Source organism: Tenrec ecaudatus, chromosome X (genome assembly GCF_050624435.1).
Source record: "Tenrec ecaudatus isolate mTenEca1 chromosome X, mTenEca1.hap1, whole genome shotgun sequence".
NCBI lineage: Eukaryota > Metazoa > Chordata > Mammalia > Afrosoricida > Tenrecidae > Tenrec > Tenrec ecaudatus.
The window spans coordinates 109,614,600-109,628,707 of NC_134548.1; the positions used below are offsets into that span (position 1 = coordinate 109,614,600).

General features: G+C 47.0%; 1 protein-coding gene across 1 annotated transcript in view; it reads left to right on the forward strand.

The window, feature by feature from the left end:
- The window catches only part of DRP2 (dystrophin related protein 2), a 44,377-nt gene continuing 30,269 nt past the window's right edge, over window positions 1-14,108 (forward strand). The window contains exons 1-4 of the mRNA XM_075539138.1: window positions 1-171; window positions 5,234-5,379; window positions 8,421-8,577; window positions 11,116-11,236. Of these exons, the coding sequence (XP_075395253.1) occupies window positions 55-171; window positions 5,234-5,379; window positions 8,421-8,577; window positions 11,116-11,236 (541 nt within the window). The 5' untranslated portion in view covers window positions 1-54. The remainder of the gene's footprint in view (window positions 172-5,233; window positions 5,380-8,420; window positions 8,578-11,115; window positions 11,237-14,108) is intronic.

Consider the following 14,108-nt stretch of genomic DNA (forward strand, 5'->3'; position numbering starts at 1 on the left):
ACGCCCAACGGTGGGTGACCTGCCCATCCTCACCCCCAATGAGCTTTTGTTCTGATGCAACCTATGGTCATGCAGGGATGCCCTTACACCCTCCCACGATGTCATGAGTGGCGGGCAGCCGAGCAATTCCATCACAGACGCAGCCTCAGGAGCGCCTACCCCCTGCCTCAGGTAAGATACTGACAGCAAAAAGCACAAAACTGGGGGGAAAGTATCAGTGGGTTCTTGTAGGTGTTTGTATTTCTTGAGGCTTGGCAACACGCTTTGTATACATGAAATCATTGGGCTAGCATGGGGCCGCCTTCTGGTCCATGTCTTACCACTCGGGAGGCATTCTATGTGGACCATATGGCAAAGAAAGCTGTTGGTCTGGGCAAGCCAAAGGACCCACTATAGCTGAGGGGAACTGGTTCTCTTTAGCTTCCCAAACTGTACACAGCTGGGTTCTGTGAGCTTCCCAAGGTGTCGACCACTAAGGCAGTGCCAGGAGAAGGTGATACTTCAGGGTAGGAGTCGGCAGATGGTGGCTCAAGAGCCATCTGCTGCTCGTTCAGTACGTCTGCGTGGCTTTGAAGTAAAATTGAAAAACTATTAAGCACTTTATTCAGATAATGGTGATTTCATTTGTTTTTAAAAATATCTTTATGGCTCTCAAATAATTTTGAAATTGTCGATAGGCACAGGATTGGGCCTTCCAACTCCAAACTTTCCCAACCACTGCTTCAAGGCAAGGCCTAGAATGGGATAGGACCTTGCCTTGCCTTCACTGTGGCATACCTCACATTCTACAGTTACCCCTTTCCTTCCCTCCGCCCCTTCTCTCAAGTCCTTTGTCTTACTCACAGCTCTTGGCCGAGTCTCAGTAAGCATTCACTGACCTTCATATCCGCCTTCATGCTCATACTTTTCCCCCAGGATGTGGAACGGTGATGGTGATGGGGGTGGTTGTGATGATGATGATGATGATGATGATGATGATAAGTGGGGGTGATGGTGGTGGTGGTGGTGGTGGTGGTGGTGGTGGTGGAGGTGGAGGTGGAGGTGGTGGTGGTGGTGGTGGTGGTGGTGGTGGTGGTGGTGGTGGTGGTGGTGGTTATGACGATGATAGTGGGGGTGATGGTGGTGGGGGTGATGGTGGTGGTGGTGGTGTATTTGCTTGCCTGGGTTATGTTGCTAAGGTGAATAGGCAGGGGCAAAATTAGGGGATTGATGAGAAGCAGTGAGATTGAGAGTAACCCCTTTCATAGCAGTGAGGAAGGTTCACAGAAAAGTTAATTGGCAAAGGGAGAAGCATAGCATATTTTGAGTTGACCCCATAATACCTGAGGGCCCAAAGGCCAGAAGGGCATGCAAAAGCAGTTCGTCTCTTAGCACCCCACAGATGGAACTAGAGTGCTGAGTCATTGCTGGTAACTAAACACAGGGAGGGAGGAGGACAGTAGGAATAGAGTGTATGGGTGCTGTTGAGCCAGTTTTCAAGAGACTAAGGAACCATCTTGAGAACTAAGAACCATAGGCTTTTTCCCCTGAGCTTTCTTTCCCACATCTAACTAGAGAGAAATTATGGTCTTACATTCTCTCAAAGTCAGGGTCAATGCCGGAGTGCCCAGTGTATTTATGCCTTCTCCAGATTGGGACTATAATAGAGACAAGGGATTGAGAAGCTTGGGCCTCCAAAAGGCTTAGCCTACTCCCTACCCCACACCAAGCTTCACCACCTAGGCACGGATTTCTAAGAGCTTCATTTTGTTACGGTGAAGGGTAAAGTCCCACCCCTTCTTTCTGCCACTGCTCAGTTCCTCTCCTTTCCCATTGCCTTGACTTTGTCTCAGCGGTGCAAGAGATGGCTAGATGGTCCCTTGGGGAGTAAGGGTCTGAGAAACAAACACTGCAAAATCCAGAAGTAGACAAATGATAGGGAAAGGAAAAGGAAAAAGATATTCTTCATTGTTTGCAACTCGGACGGCATCAGCTGCTAATCTAAAGGCTGGTGGTTCAAACCCACGCAGTGCCTCCATGGGGAAAAGACTTTCGAATCAGTTTCCATCACGACTGCAAGCTCTGTCTGGGGCATCTCTATTCTGTCACGTGGAGCCGCTATGCGTCACAATCAACTGGATAGCACCTAAGAACAACAACAACATTGTCTGGCTCCGCAAGGCTGGGGCTTATGAGTCTGAGGGGAAAGAAAATGAGAGAACTGGGTGGTGGAGAGCAGTATGGGTGCTGGGTAGGGTCAGGACTAAGAAGGCTGGATGGATTCAGAGGCTCATCGGAACCAGGACAGCTTGGCTGTGGTTGGCGCACAGGGGGCTACGTCTAACTCCGGGGCACTCAAAGCCCAGCAGACTGTGCAAGTCTGGCTTGAGTCCATTTATCCCAGCCTAAGAGAAGTTGCAGCCTGAACCTAGACACTCCCCTCTCCTGGCCTGCCGTCCACCACCCACCACAGTTGGCTCCACTTCAGACCCAGAAAGGGTCAGGCAGCTGTTCCAAATATTCCTGTAGGTGGCCCTCAGCATGGAAACAATGTGGATCTGTGGAAAGCCCAGAAGACTCTGTGGGAGATAACTGAGGATGGGAACAGAACCCTTTTTGGTCAAAATGAAGTGTTTTCCCTCAGCGCTGGAGGGTGGGGACCCAGTTCTGGAATGTTAACCTTTGACCAGGCATATTTCCTATTAGAGAAGGAAAAGAGTGGCCACTTCCAGGAAGGGCCCTGCCCTTCAGGCCAGTGACATGGGTATGTCCTCTCCACCATGCCTAAGGCACCACGGGGAGGGCCCCGGAGCCTCGCTGGCACTGGAAATTTGCATGGAGCTACAGGGGTCCATTTACTTTCCCATCTGTCTCCTCTGCAGAAGTCCCAGGGGAGGTATCTAGAACATCCTTCCCCCTTTGGCCTCAGAGTACAGTGCCAAGTCCAGGAAGATACGGCTCTCCCTTCTACATTCCTCTTTGCCTCCCAGTGGAAGGACAAAGCAGCCCTGGTCTTCACACAGTAGGCCCTGCGGAATCGTCAGCCCCCTCCACTCATCTGGGGAATAATCACATTCAGAGGGCTTCAGCTGCCCCAGCTTCCTAAGCCTCTGCTCGCAGGTGTACCGAATGCCTGCCTCCTGGCCTCGGGGTCTGCTTGCTGTGGTTATTAGTTGTCTTCCAGCCAACTCCGACTCGGGAAGACTCCATGTAGGCAGAGGCGAATTACTGATCCATAGCCTTCTCAAGGGCTGTGAGCTCTTAGAAGTAGTTCTCCCACCCTGCTTTTCAAGAGGCCTCTGAGTGGCTTCAGACAGCCAACCATTCGACTCGTAGTTGCACACGAACTGACACCTAGGGGGATTCCCCAAGCCCACCCGGGGGCCAGATCTTGGGTGTACTCATAGTTGCTTATTAGAGGTTTCTCCCCCAAGTGGTTCCATCCTTTCCTCCACCTCAGGGGAGGGAGGTGGCCTGGAGGCAGAGTAAATCCTTGGTGTCTTCCCGAGAGAGGGAAAAGTAACCACCAGACAGAGGGGACCCTCTGCATGTCCCTCCTCAACCCCATGGAATGCCTAGCCCCACCCCTGCTTTTCCTTGCCAGCCTGGGAGCGCTCTCCTGGCCCCAGTGTGGCGGGCCCAATTGGGAGAGAACGGAATTCCCCAGGGACAAAGGTCTGATTCACTGGCCAAACCCTGACATTGCCGCCCCCTCTAGATTCCTGGGGGGTCAGTAAACAAACAGGGTGACAGCACCCGCCTCTTGGCCTGGCTCCGCTATGCCTGCTCTTCCTGCGAGGGCTTGCTCAGAACCTGGTGGGACTCTGCCTGTGGCCCGCAGGCATCAGGCTGGACAGGAGGACTCCGGCTGGGGGATAGTCATGGAGCTGCCCCATCCTGCAAAGGAGCTCCCAGGCAGCACAGGTAGGGCCAGGTGGCGGGGGCCCACTGCGTTCAAACCTTTGCCCCAACTGGCTCAATCGTCCGGGCAGATGGGCAGGCACGCACAGCCCCCAAGCTTGGCAATTCTCATGCCTTCACTTTCCTACGGATTTTGTAGCTGAAACTGGTAGTTTCCATGGGACAATAATTGCCTTGCCGATTGCCTGCAGAGTCTCGTGTGGGAGGCAAGTATGGTTGGGGGGAAAAGGATGACTAGAGGTGTGACAAGCCCTAGCAGGCCGATTTCCCTTCCGTAAGAAGGCGAGCAGGTGGTTCCCTCTTCTACCTTCTTCCCTCAGCTGCCTACTGTGCACTGACTGGGCAATTTGGCATCCGTGCCAGTCCTTCAAACCCCACAGTTGTCCTCCCCCCGTCCCTACCGCAGTCAGGGAGAACAGTTGATGGGTGATATGCTTTTGAGGGTCTACCTATGGCAAGACTTTGGTAGGCTCCTTGGCTGGCGCAAGAGCCCTGGGGGAACAAGCAGTTGCGTCCTACAGTTAACGGAAAAACTGGCGGTTTGGGTCCACTACCTAAAGGCTCCATATGAAAGAAACCTAGCGACTGGCTCCCAGAAAGCTCGCCACCAAGAAAACCCTATGGGACAGGTCTACTCTTCCCCATGGGCATGAGTCAGAATGGACACAGTGGCACCCAACAGCAACATGGCTTGTCCTCTCAACGGCCAGCTCTGGGCAGGGCACTTTGGAGAGCAGGGTGCATGAAGTAGAGCACTGCTTTCCGAGATTCTTTCCAGACTGCCTGAGTGGCGATGAACAGTGCACATAGGGAAGGGAGGATGGGGCATCCCGGCCTAGGTCCAGTTGGGAAGTAACTCCCTCTGACTGGTCCGTTTCCTCTTGAATCTTTCTGGGGCAGCCCCTCAGCTCCCCGCCCCGGACCCTCCCACCCCCACCCCTGACTGCAGGAGGTTGAGTAAACTACAGGATCCTACAGCTTACCTTGGAGGGGTGAGAATTGCGTATCAATTGTCAGGGACAGGGTAATCCTGCGCAGCTTCTTCCCTAAGCAAGCACTCCCAGGATGTCATCTGGGTAGCAGTCAGTGGCAGAATTGACAATACTAAGTGGAGTACTAATTAGAGTAGTCTACAGTCCTATGGGACTGTCCTTGAACCTGGAAGACCCAGTGTTTGACCCCCTCTGGACACACACACACAATTTCAAAGCTCTCCAAAGAGCCCCTCTCACCCCTTTTCACAGTCATTCCACCCTAAGCTTGACGCAGACAAGGGTGGGGCAAACTCCAGCTCACAGAGGTCTGTGTGCTTGGATGTCTGTTTTCTATGCAGGTTAGAGCTGCCCCTGTGCCTCCTCGGGATGGTGCTAGGATTTCCCGCCTAAGCCCAACGCTGTTTAATGGTGCCTGCGGCCCCCTGGAACCGGCAGCCATGAATCTGTGCTGGAATGAAATAAAAAAGAAGTCTCACAACCTCCGGTAAGGCCCGCCTCCCAGAAACGGCTGGACCACAGTGGGTTCCATTTGCGGCTGCCCTTGCTCTGTCCTCTGAGCCCATGCCTCGACCTTCCTCCACTTCCCTGACTATTTCTCTTTCCCTCTCTGGCACGGGGCAAGCACTCTGGCTTGACTGTCAAGCGACTTCCTTTTGAACTGCCCTCTTCCGTAGCCGTGTCACCTTGGATAAAACTGAAACCAAATCATTCACTACCACTGAGTACAGGTTGACTCATGGCGACCCTCTAGGACAGGATGGAACTGCCTCGTGTGAGTTTCATAGACTGTGACTCTTGGTGGGTGTAGGAAATGCCCACTTTCTCCCTCTCGTGGAGCGGCTGGGGGGTTTGGAACTACTGACCTTGGATAAATGATGTGAATCCCCTGGATTTTAGCTTTTGGTTTTAAGTAAAAACAAGATGAGTGGCAATATAACTGCTGTAACTACAACAGTTCAAAACCACCAGCTGCTCCATGTGAGCAAGTTGAGGCTTTCTTTGCCGGTGAAAGACTTACAGTCTCAGACACCATAAAAAAAGGGCAGTTCGACACTGACCTATTGGATTGCTATGAGTCGGAATTGACTTGATGGCAGTCAGTGCGGTTTTCTGATAACTAACTCATGGTGTTGGCATGGGAATTCAAATAAGATATAAAAATGCTTTCTAAACTTAAAAGTACTGGTGTATAAATAAAAGAAAGGCTCCATGGTGGCATACTGGGTTACTGGTTGGGTTCTTAGCTTCAAGGTCTGCAGTTTGAACCCACCAGCTAAAGATTTACAGCCTTGGAACCTCTATGTAGGACTCGCTCAGAGTTGGAGTGATAAATGAAGGTAATGATTACCCTCCTTCTCCTCTTTCACTCCTAACTGCCTTCCATCTTGGTAGATCTCATCTGCTTTCTTTCCAGTTCTTTTATGCCTTCTACTCTCCTCCATAGGTGCCCTGGTGGTGTAGTGGTTATGCCTTGGGCTTCAATCCACAAGGTCGGCAGTTCAAAACCACTCGCTTCTCTGCAGGACAAAAACGGGGCTTTCTGTTCCTGTAAGCAGTTAGTCTCAGAAACGTGTGGGAGGAGGGGGTTGTCACTACGAGTCGGCAGTGAGTTTGAGTTTACTCTCCTCCACTGAGCCCCTGGTGGCACTGTGGGCTAGGCGTCGGGCTGCTGAGAGAGAGGTCAGCAGTTCAAGCTGACCACCTGCTCCGTGGAAGAATGATGAGGCTGCCTGCTCTTGTCAGAATCGAGAGTCTCAGGAACCCCATATAAAGGTGCTGTGAATAGGAATCAACTCAATGGTAGTAGGTTTTTGGTTGACTCACCTCCATTGGTTGTCAGCCCATTTATTCCTCCCTAGAGGAAGGAACTCTGCTGGCCACAAGGTCCGCAGATGGAAACCACCAGCCACTCTGCGGGGGGGGGGGGGGGGGCAAAAAGGCTTTCTGTTCTCATAGAGTGACAACTTTTTCTATTTTCTATTCTCATAAAGAGTGACAACAGTCTTGGAAACTCACCGGGGTGCAGTTCTACTCTGTCCTACAGGGTCACTGTGAGTCAGAATACACTCGATAATAGTGAGTTGGGTTTGGCTAGTCAATCTTAAGCTAAGGGCAACTCAGGAAAAATCTGAAAGAAATCTCTAAACTCATATTAGTTGCTCCTCTTTGTTCTACCCCTCTTTGCCCCTACCCCACACTTCTCCCCACTTTTTCTAATCAAAGCCCAAACTTCTTGTTCCTGGTGGAGGTGAGACAATGTAGAGCAGGAGAAAGAACGCAGGCTCTGGCGTCAAACAAACCGTTGTGCCTACTTTATAATGTTGCTGTGGGAATTCACTGAAGCACTAATTTAGGTAAAAGGCTTGGCCCAGGTGTTAAGGAGGGAATGAATAAAGAACAGCTATTATCAGCTGAGAGGAATGGGCTTGATGGCTACATGCAACCTTGGTCAGGCTCCAGCTGCTACTACTTGGGCTCAGGGTCATTTGTAGGGAGAGGCAGACAGAGATTGTTTTAGTCCCTCCATATCTCAATCCTCCAGCCTATGTTACTGTTGTCCATTGAGCCCCTTGAGCTGCTTATGTTCTTATGGGTGACTCTTGTCACAGGTGCAGGCAGATACACAGCCTCTCGACTTGCCCTTTCCACTTACCAGCATCCTCTCTGCTCTGAGCAGCCTTGAGAAGAGCAGTTAGACAGGACTTGAATCCTGCCAGGGCAAGCGGGGAACCAGCCAGTTATCATCCCCTAATGAGCCAGCTCAGTTTTCTGTCCTTTCCAATCTGATGCTGGCCGTGCAACCAAATTAACAGAGGCCCACACAATAACATTTTAATCCACATGCACTTGGAATACACACATTCTTGGTCCTACCCACTGGTTTAGTGCCATGCTCCATGTGGAGATGCTTCCAGAGGTTCTGTGAGTGGACCCAGCCTCCTCTCACTGGACCAACCAGAGTAGCTCCAAACAAAACCAAACAAACTCAATAGCAACCCAGTAGGACAGACAGAGTAGAGCGTCCCCTCTGGGTTTCCAAGACTATAATTTTGGGGGGTCTAATTATTTTTCTGTTTTGCTTTTACAGTTTTATTGGCATTTAATCCACATATTACACAATTCATAGTTCAATCATATCAGGAAGAGTTGTACATGCAAGACTGTAAATCTTTACAGGAGTAGAAAGACTCATCTTGCTCCCATTTAAACCATAGCCCTACTGATGACATATCATGTGACCTTATACAAAGGACTTATCTGGGCAAAAATAGTGCCTACTTTATAATGTTTCTGTGGGAATTTCCTGAAGCAATTGTTAATTACTTATTTATTTTTATGTAGATTTATTACTGCACCCATGGAGTAACTGGTGATTTCAAGCTGTTGACCTTGTGCTTAGCAGTCTGGGGCACTGGGGTTCTGTTACATCTGAAAGTTCTGCATACGAATTGATTTGGGGGAAAGTGTTTTGCCACTTAAAAAGAATGCAGATTGAAAGTCATTGATCTAACCCATTGTGTGCAGGGCTCGCCTAGAGGCCTTGGCAGACCACAGTGGCAAGCTCCAGCTCCCTCTCCAAGAGATCATTGACTGGCTCAGCCAAAAGGATGAAGAGTTGTCAGCTCAGCTGCCCCTACAAGGGGATGTGGCCCTGGTGCAACAGGAGAAGGAGACCCATGCGGTAGGTTTGAATTGTAGAAGCCATGGTGTTTTGCCTGTCAGTGGGCCCGGGGCCCTTCCTCATGACCCTGACAGCCAGCCCACCGCCCGCACTGCTTAGACTTTGAAAGTTATAGGACATGGCATGCAGTCCCACTAGTCTGTAGATTTCTTCCCACAAAAATTAGTAACATCTTCCCTCTCTGTTCTTTCTTTCAGATAACAAACTCCCTTAAAATCTTGCTGCCCTGATTTTTATTGGGGATTCTGAGGAAAGGTTATTGTTATATAATGTCAAGTAAAAATAAAAAGCAAGAACCAGTATACAAAACTATATACCTATATATATATATATATATACACACACACACATATATATGAGGGGGTTGAAGGGAGATGTCAGACGTTATAAGACATGACAAAATAATAATAAATTATCAAGGGTTTGTGAGAGAGGGGGCATGGAGGGAGGGGGAAAATGAGACGATACCAAGGGCACAAATAGAAAGAATAAGGTTTTGACAATGATGATGGCAACAACTGTACAACTGTGCTCGACACAATGGATGTATTGTCATGAGTTGTATGAGCCCCCAATAAAATGAGTTTTTAAAAAGTTCATGGAAACATGCAATTAAAAGGTAATGGTATTTTCCCATGAACTTTTTGAAACCTCACACAAGTGGATCCCAGATGTGTTAAAAAGTACACAGATATGTATGTCTATACATATTTAAAACATAACTAGGAAGTATATAAAAAGGTTAGCAATAGTTAGCTCTAGATTGCTTATCATTTTCTTCTTTATATTTTTATTAAATTCTTAACATTTTCATGATACCCGTTACCTTTATAATCAGGAAATAACCATGAATATTTAAGTGAATGCAGAATTGAATAGAGTACAACAGGAAAACGGACAAGCAGACCACAACACAGAGGAGTCTTACCGACAGTATGTTGAGTGAAAAAAGAGCCTGATACAGAAAGAGCACAGTTAGATTCCATTTATGTAAAGTTCAAAAATAGGCAGCACTCAGGGGTGTTATAGGTCAGAATAGGGGTTATGTTTAGGGGTAAGAAGTCTCTACAAATGGATATCATGCTCATGTGTGAACTGAAAAGTTGGTAGTTCAAGTCTACCTTGAAGCACCTTGGAAGAAAGGCCTGAAAATATACTCCCCCCCCCCCGCAATTTATGAACACCCATATGGAGCACAATTCTATTCTGACATAGTCACCATAAATTGGAAAACTAAATGAAGACCGTTTTTGTTATTTTTATTTATTTTTAATATTTGTCGGGGAAGGGAGGTAAGTGTGGGATAGCAGTCCCTGACTGGCTCTATTAGTAATCCCCTCAGAAGTGCCTTGGGGGAAAAGGCCTGTTGATCTGCTCCTGGAAAACCCTATCTGTTGAAAGCCGTGTGTAGCACTGAGCTACCGACACAAAGGGGGTGCTATAGGTTGAAATCGACTCAACCTGGTTTGAGGTTCTATTTTTTGTTTGCTTGGTTTGGGGTAGTTGTTTAAGGATAGGTAGTGACTAGAAGGAGGTATGGAGGAATCTTCTGGGACACAGGTAGATTTCTGTTTCTTGAGTAAAGTACTGGTTAAACAAGTAGAATCATTTTATGAAAACCTATTAAAATGTATACTTATGATTTGTATACTTCACAAAAGTTTTTAAAAATGGCATGACACTACCTGATATGATTCAACTGCGGAATGGTGGGATGTCTCGGTTAGCTCCTTTAATGGTGGGATAGCTCGGTTAACTGGTTTGGAAATAATTTGTTTGATACCAATCTTGCCCATCCTACGTTTGATCCTCTAACCTCTTTCCAGGTAATTTTCTGCCCCCTGTAGAGACCCAAGATTTCCAGACCAAGATCCCCATACTTCCCTCTACCCTGTGGCATAAAACAACAGTGAATTTAAAAAAAGACCCACCAGCTGTTGTTTAATCAATTCCAACATATACCACCATGTGTTACAGAGTAATAATGTAGCTCCATCGAATACTCATGACTGTGACCTTTCAGAAGTACATTGGCAGGTCTTGCTTCTGATAGACTTCTGAGTGGGTTTGAGCCACTAGCCTTTTTGGTTAGTCTTGTGCTTAGCCTTTGGCACCACCTATGGGCTCCTCTTGTGGCATATACACAGACCCATTTCATACGGAATCCTTCCAGTGTCCAAAGGTGATCCCCTTGCTTAGAGAGAGGACTTGAGCCGTAATGATGGTTAAGTGCTTAGCTGCCAAGCAAAAGGTCGGTGGTTCAACTACCAGCCATTCCATGGGGGAAATGTGGTAGTCTGCTTCCAGAAGAGAAAAAAAAAATACAGCCTTAGAAACTCTATGGGGAAGTTCTACTCTATCCTTTAGGGGCGTTATGAGTTGAAATTGCCTTAACGATGATGGGCATTAGGAATGATTACAATGCCAAAGAATCAAGTTGCACTGACAAGAAGAAAGGTAGTCAAATTCCGCATAGAATTGAGAGTGACGGTAAGCCTTTCCTTCCTTCTCTGTTGGCCATATTGCTAACCTTCACAGGCCTTTATGGAAGAAGTTAAGTCTCGAGGTCCCTATATCTATTCTGTGCTAGAGTCAGCTCAAGCCTTCCTGTCCCAGCATCCTTTTGAAGAATTAGAGGAGCCTCGTTCTGAGCGCAAAGGTGAGTAGTCTCTCTTCCTCTATCTTGATCTAGATATATCACTAAATACCTTCTTACCTTTATCAAACTCATTCTCTCAGCTGTTATCAAGGAGGTTAGTTTCCTCCTAAAAGTCCCAAGGGAGGATCAAAATTCATACTACCAGAATAAGCAAAGAAAACAGGGTCTAGAGTGGGGTGACCAGCATGTGGCCCAAAGCTGTTGTGACTCTCAGGATAGTCCATTGTAGGCTTTTAAGCATATATGAGAAAGAGAAAAAAGACTCAAATGAAATTAACTGCGTCAATGAATGAAAAGAGTAGTATTGTCCTGAAAAAGACATACTGCTTTATTCCAACACAGAAGGACACATATTAAGGCTCTAATCAACCAGCAAATAGACCCTTGCATTACTTGGTGTGACTTTTCTAGGTAGTCTTTGTCAATTCCCACCAAATGCCTAGTGGCCAGGGCTGTATGTTGAGGGGGGGGGGTTGACATGGCAATAGGATAATAGGACTCTAAGGGAATGGATTGGTCAGTTTTGTCATTCCATTGAGTATAAAGTAAGGCATCTCAGAAGCAGAAATGGAAAATCTCACAACCATCAAGAAAGAAGAGCTATACATCCCTGTACGGAGATCCCTGTACGGAGAGGTGGAGACAGCAGTTCAATAGCACCTAAAGACTATAAGGCAGAATGGGAGGTTTCCTGGCTCACAGAATGAGAAGAGCTGATTGCCTTCAGGCGGAGGCTGTTTTGCAGAGTGGCATGCCCTCTGTTCCGCTTTGGTCACTTATCAGTGCTAAAAGAACTTTATAGCACCTGCTTGAACAGGGCAGAGGCCAAGGGGGCACATGTCTGAGGCCAAATATCAGAGAGAGATCTGACAGTGGCCATTGATAAGAAGAGGCACTGCAGACAAAAGAATGGTATACGTAACATTTCTGATCCTGAAATATTAGCTATTCTAATAAACCCCAATACTGTGCATGAGTATTACATAGTGTGTGGGTTTTATATGACCATTGAAACCGATTACTGAACCCACCAGAGAAGGAGAGTGGCATGGGAGAGATGGTTGGTGTCAGAACAGGGTAGCTAAAGTGGGAGGTTGAAGGCATGCCTGATCTCTGCCTCATAGGCACCATTCTTGGGCAGATATGAAGTTGGATTTTCCCCATTGTGAAGTTAGAGGAAGTCAGACGTGACCTCCATGCCATTTCTGCATTCTGAAAAGGAATTGTTTTACAAGATTATTTTTCCTGGTTATATACACTTAAAACATTTCCTTTTATCATCACATGTACAATTTAGTGATGTTAAATATGTTTATTATGTTGCTCAACTATCACCATTAACTGATCCCAACATTTTCTATCACTTTAAATAGAGGCTCAGTGTTACCCAGGGGTTGTGTAAAAGATCTTTTTAAAGTCTAAAAAGTTAAGTAATAATATTTGAGAGAAAAATTAACTGTGCCTCTTTGACATTGACCCTAGTGACTTCTGGTCCCTTCCCTCTGTAGACTAGACCTCTCTAGGTGTCAATTCAAATAAAGCATCATGATGGGATTTCTAGGGATTAGGTCTGAGTGTTAGCCCAGCAAGCCCTCTTCCCCAGAAAAGGCCTTTATTTTTCAGAGAGCGGCTATGTCCTTCCAGAGCCTTCATTAGCAAAGCCCTTTGTTGATGCAGTTTACCTTCTTCTAGTCCCTCCATAGGAGGGCTGGTGTTGAATTTGCTGTCCCTGAAGTAGGTTAAGCTCAAGAGACAGCAAGGACAAGTTAAGTTAGCCTGGGACTTTGATTCTGCTTCTGAGTAGAGGTCTAAAGGGGTGGGGGTTGATATTAGAAGACTAGGGGGGAGAAAGCGGGCACAGTTAAACTAACCCCTTCTGGGCTGGGCCTTCATAAAATATCTCCCTCCTTTGGATTGACATGGGCAGCAGCCATTAATGCAAAATCACACCCCAGCATCATGTGAACATGACCTTCAATGATTTGTCTCTCTATACTCCTTACAAATTTGACTCACTATTTGCCTTGCCTATTGTGATTTCTACTCCTGTAAACAGTTCCAGTCTTGGAAACCTACAGTGGGCGGGTTGCTATGAGTCAGCATTAACTCCATCCCAGTGAGTTTGGTTTTGGTTTGGTATTGGCATAGTGGATATGTATTGGACTCTGATTCACAAGGTCCTGCAGTTCAAAGCCACCAGGAGTTCCATAGGAGAAAGAGGACTTTCTTCTCCCGTAAAGAGTTACAGAGTAAGAAACTCACAGGGTCAGTTCTACCCTGTCCTATAGGGACCCCTGTGAGTCGGCATAGACTTGATTGATGGCAGTGAGTTTAGGTTTTTTGTTTGTTTTGTTTTTTAAGAATATGGAAAAATCCTCATAATATAGTAAGTGGAAAATACATATATAGCTGCATGTGGCAGCTTGCCTGTGGTAGTGTATATATGAATTTAAACATGTCATAAAACTGCATAGGGCTAAGCACACACATACACAATTGGCTACAATTGGACCCACAATCAGTGCCTATGGAAGCAGCAGTCAAGAAATTAAATAAGGTATTGCAGTAGGCAAATCTGCTACATAAGACTTCTTCGAAATATTAAAGAGCGACTTTGGTGAGTATCAACTGGGGGTTAAAAGCTCGTGAGTAGCCAACTAAGGTATTACTATTGGCCTCTCCCTGTCTGGAGCAAAGGAGAGCGGGAAAATTAAAGACCAAAGCAACCATCAGCTTCCATGTCCCTAAATCAGAAGAAGTACATGGTGCCTGAACACCCTGAAGAGCTTTCGGAAAGGGATAATATTCGATAGTCCTGGATAATAGTGGGAGAAAAGAGTGGAACAAAATTCAAAATCATAAAAAACGACCA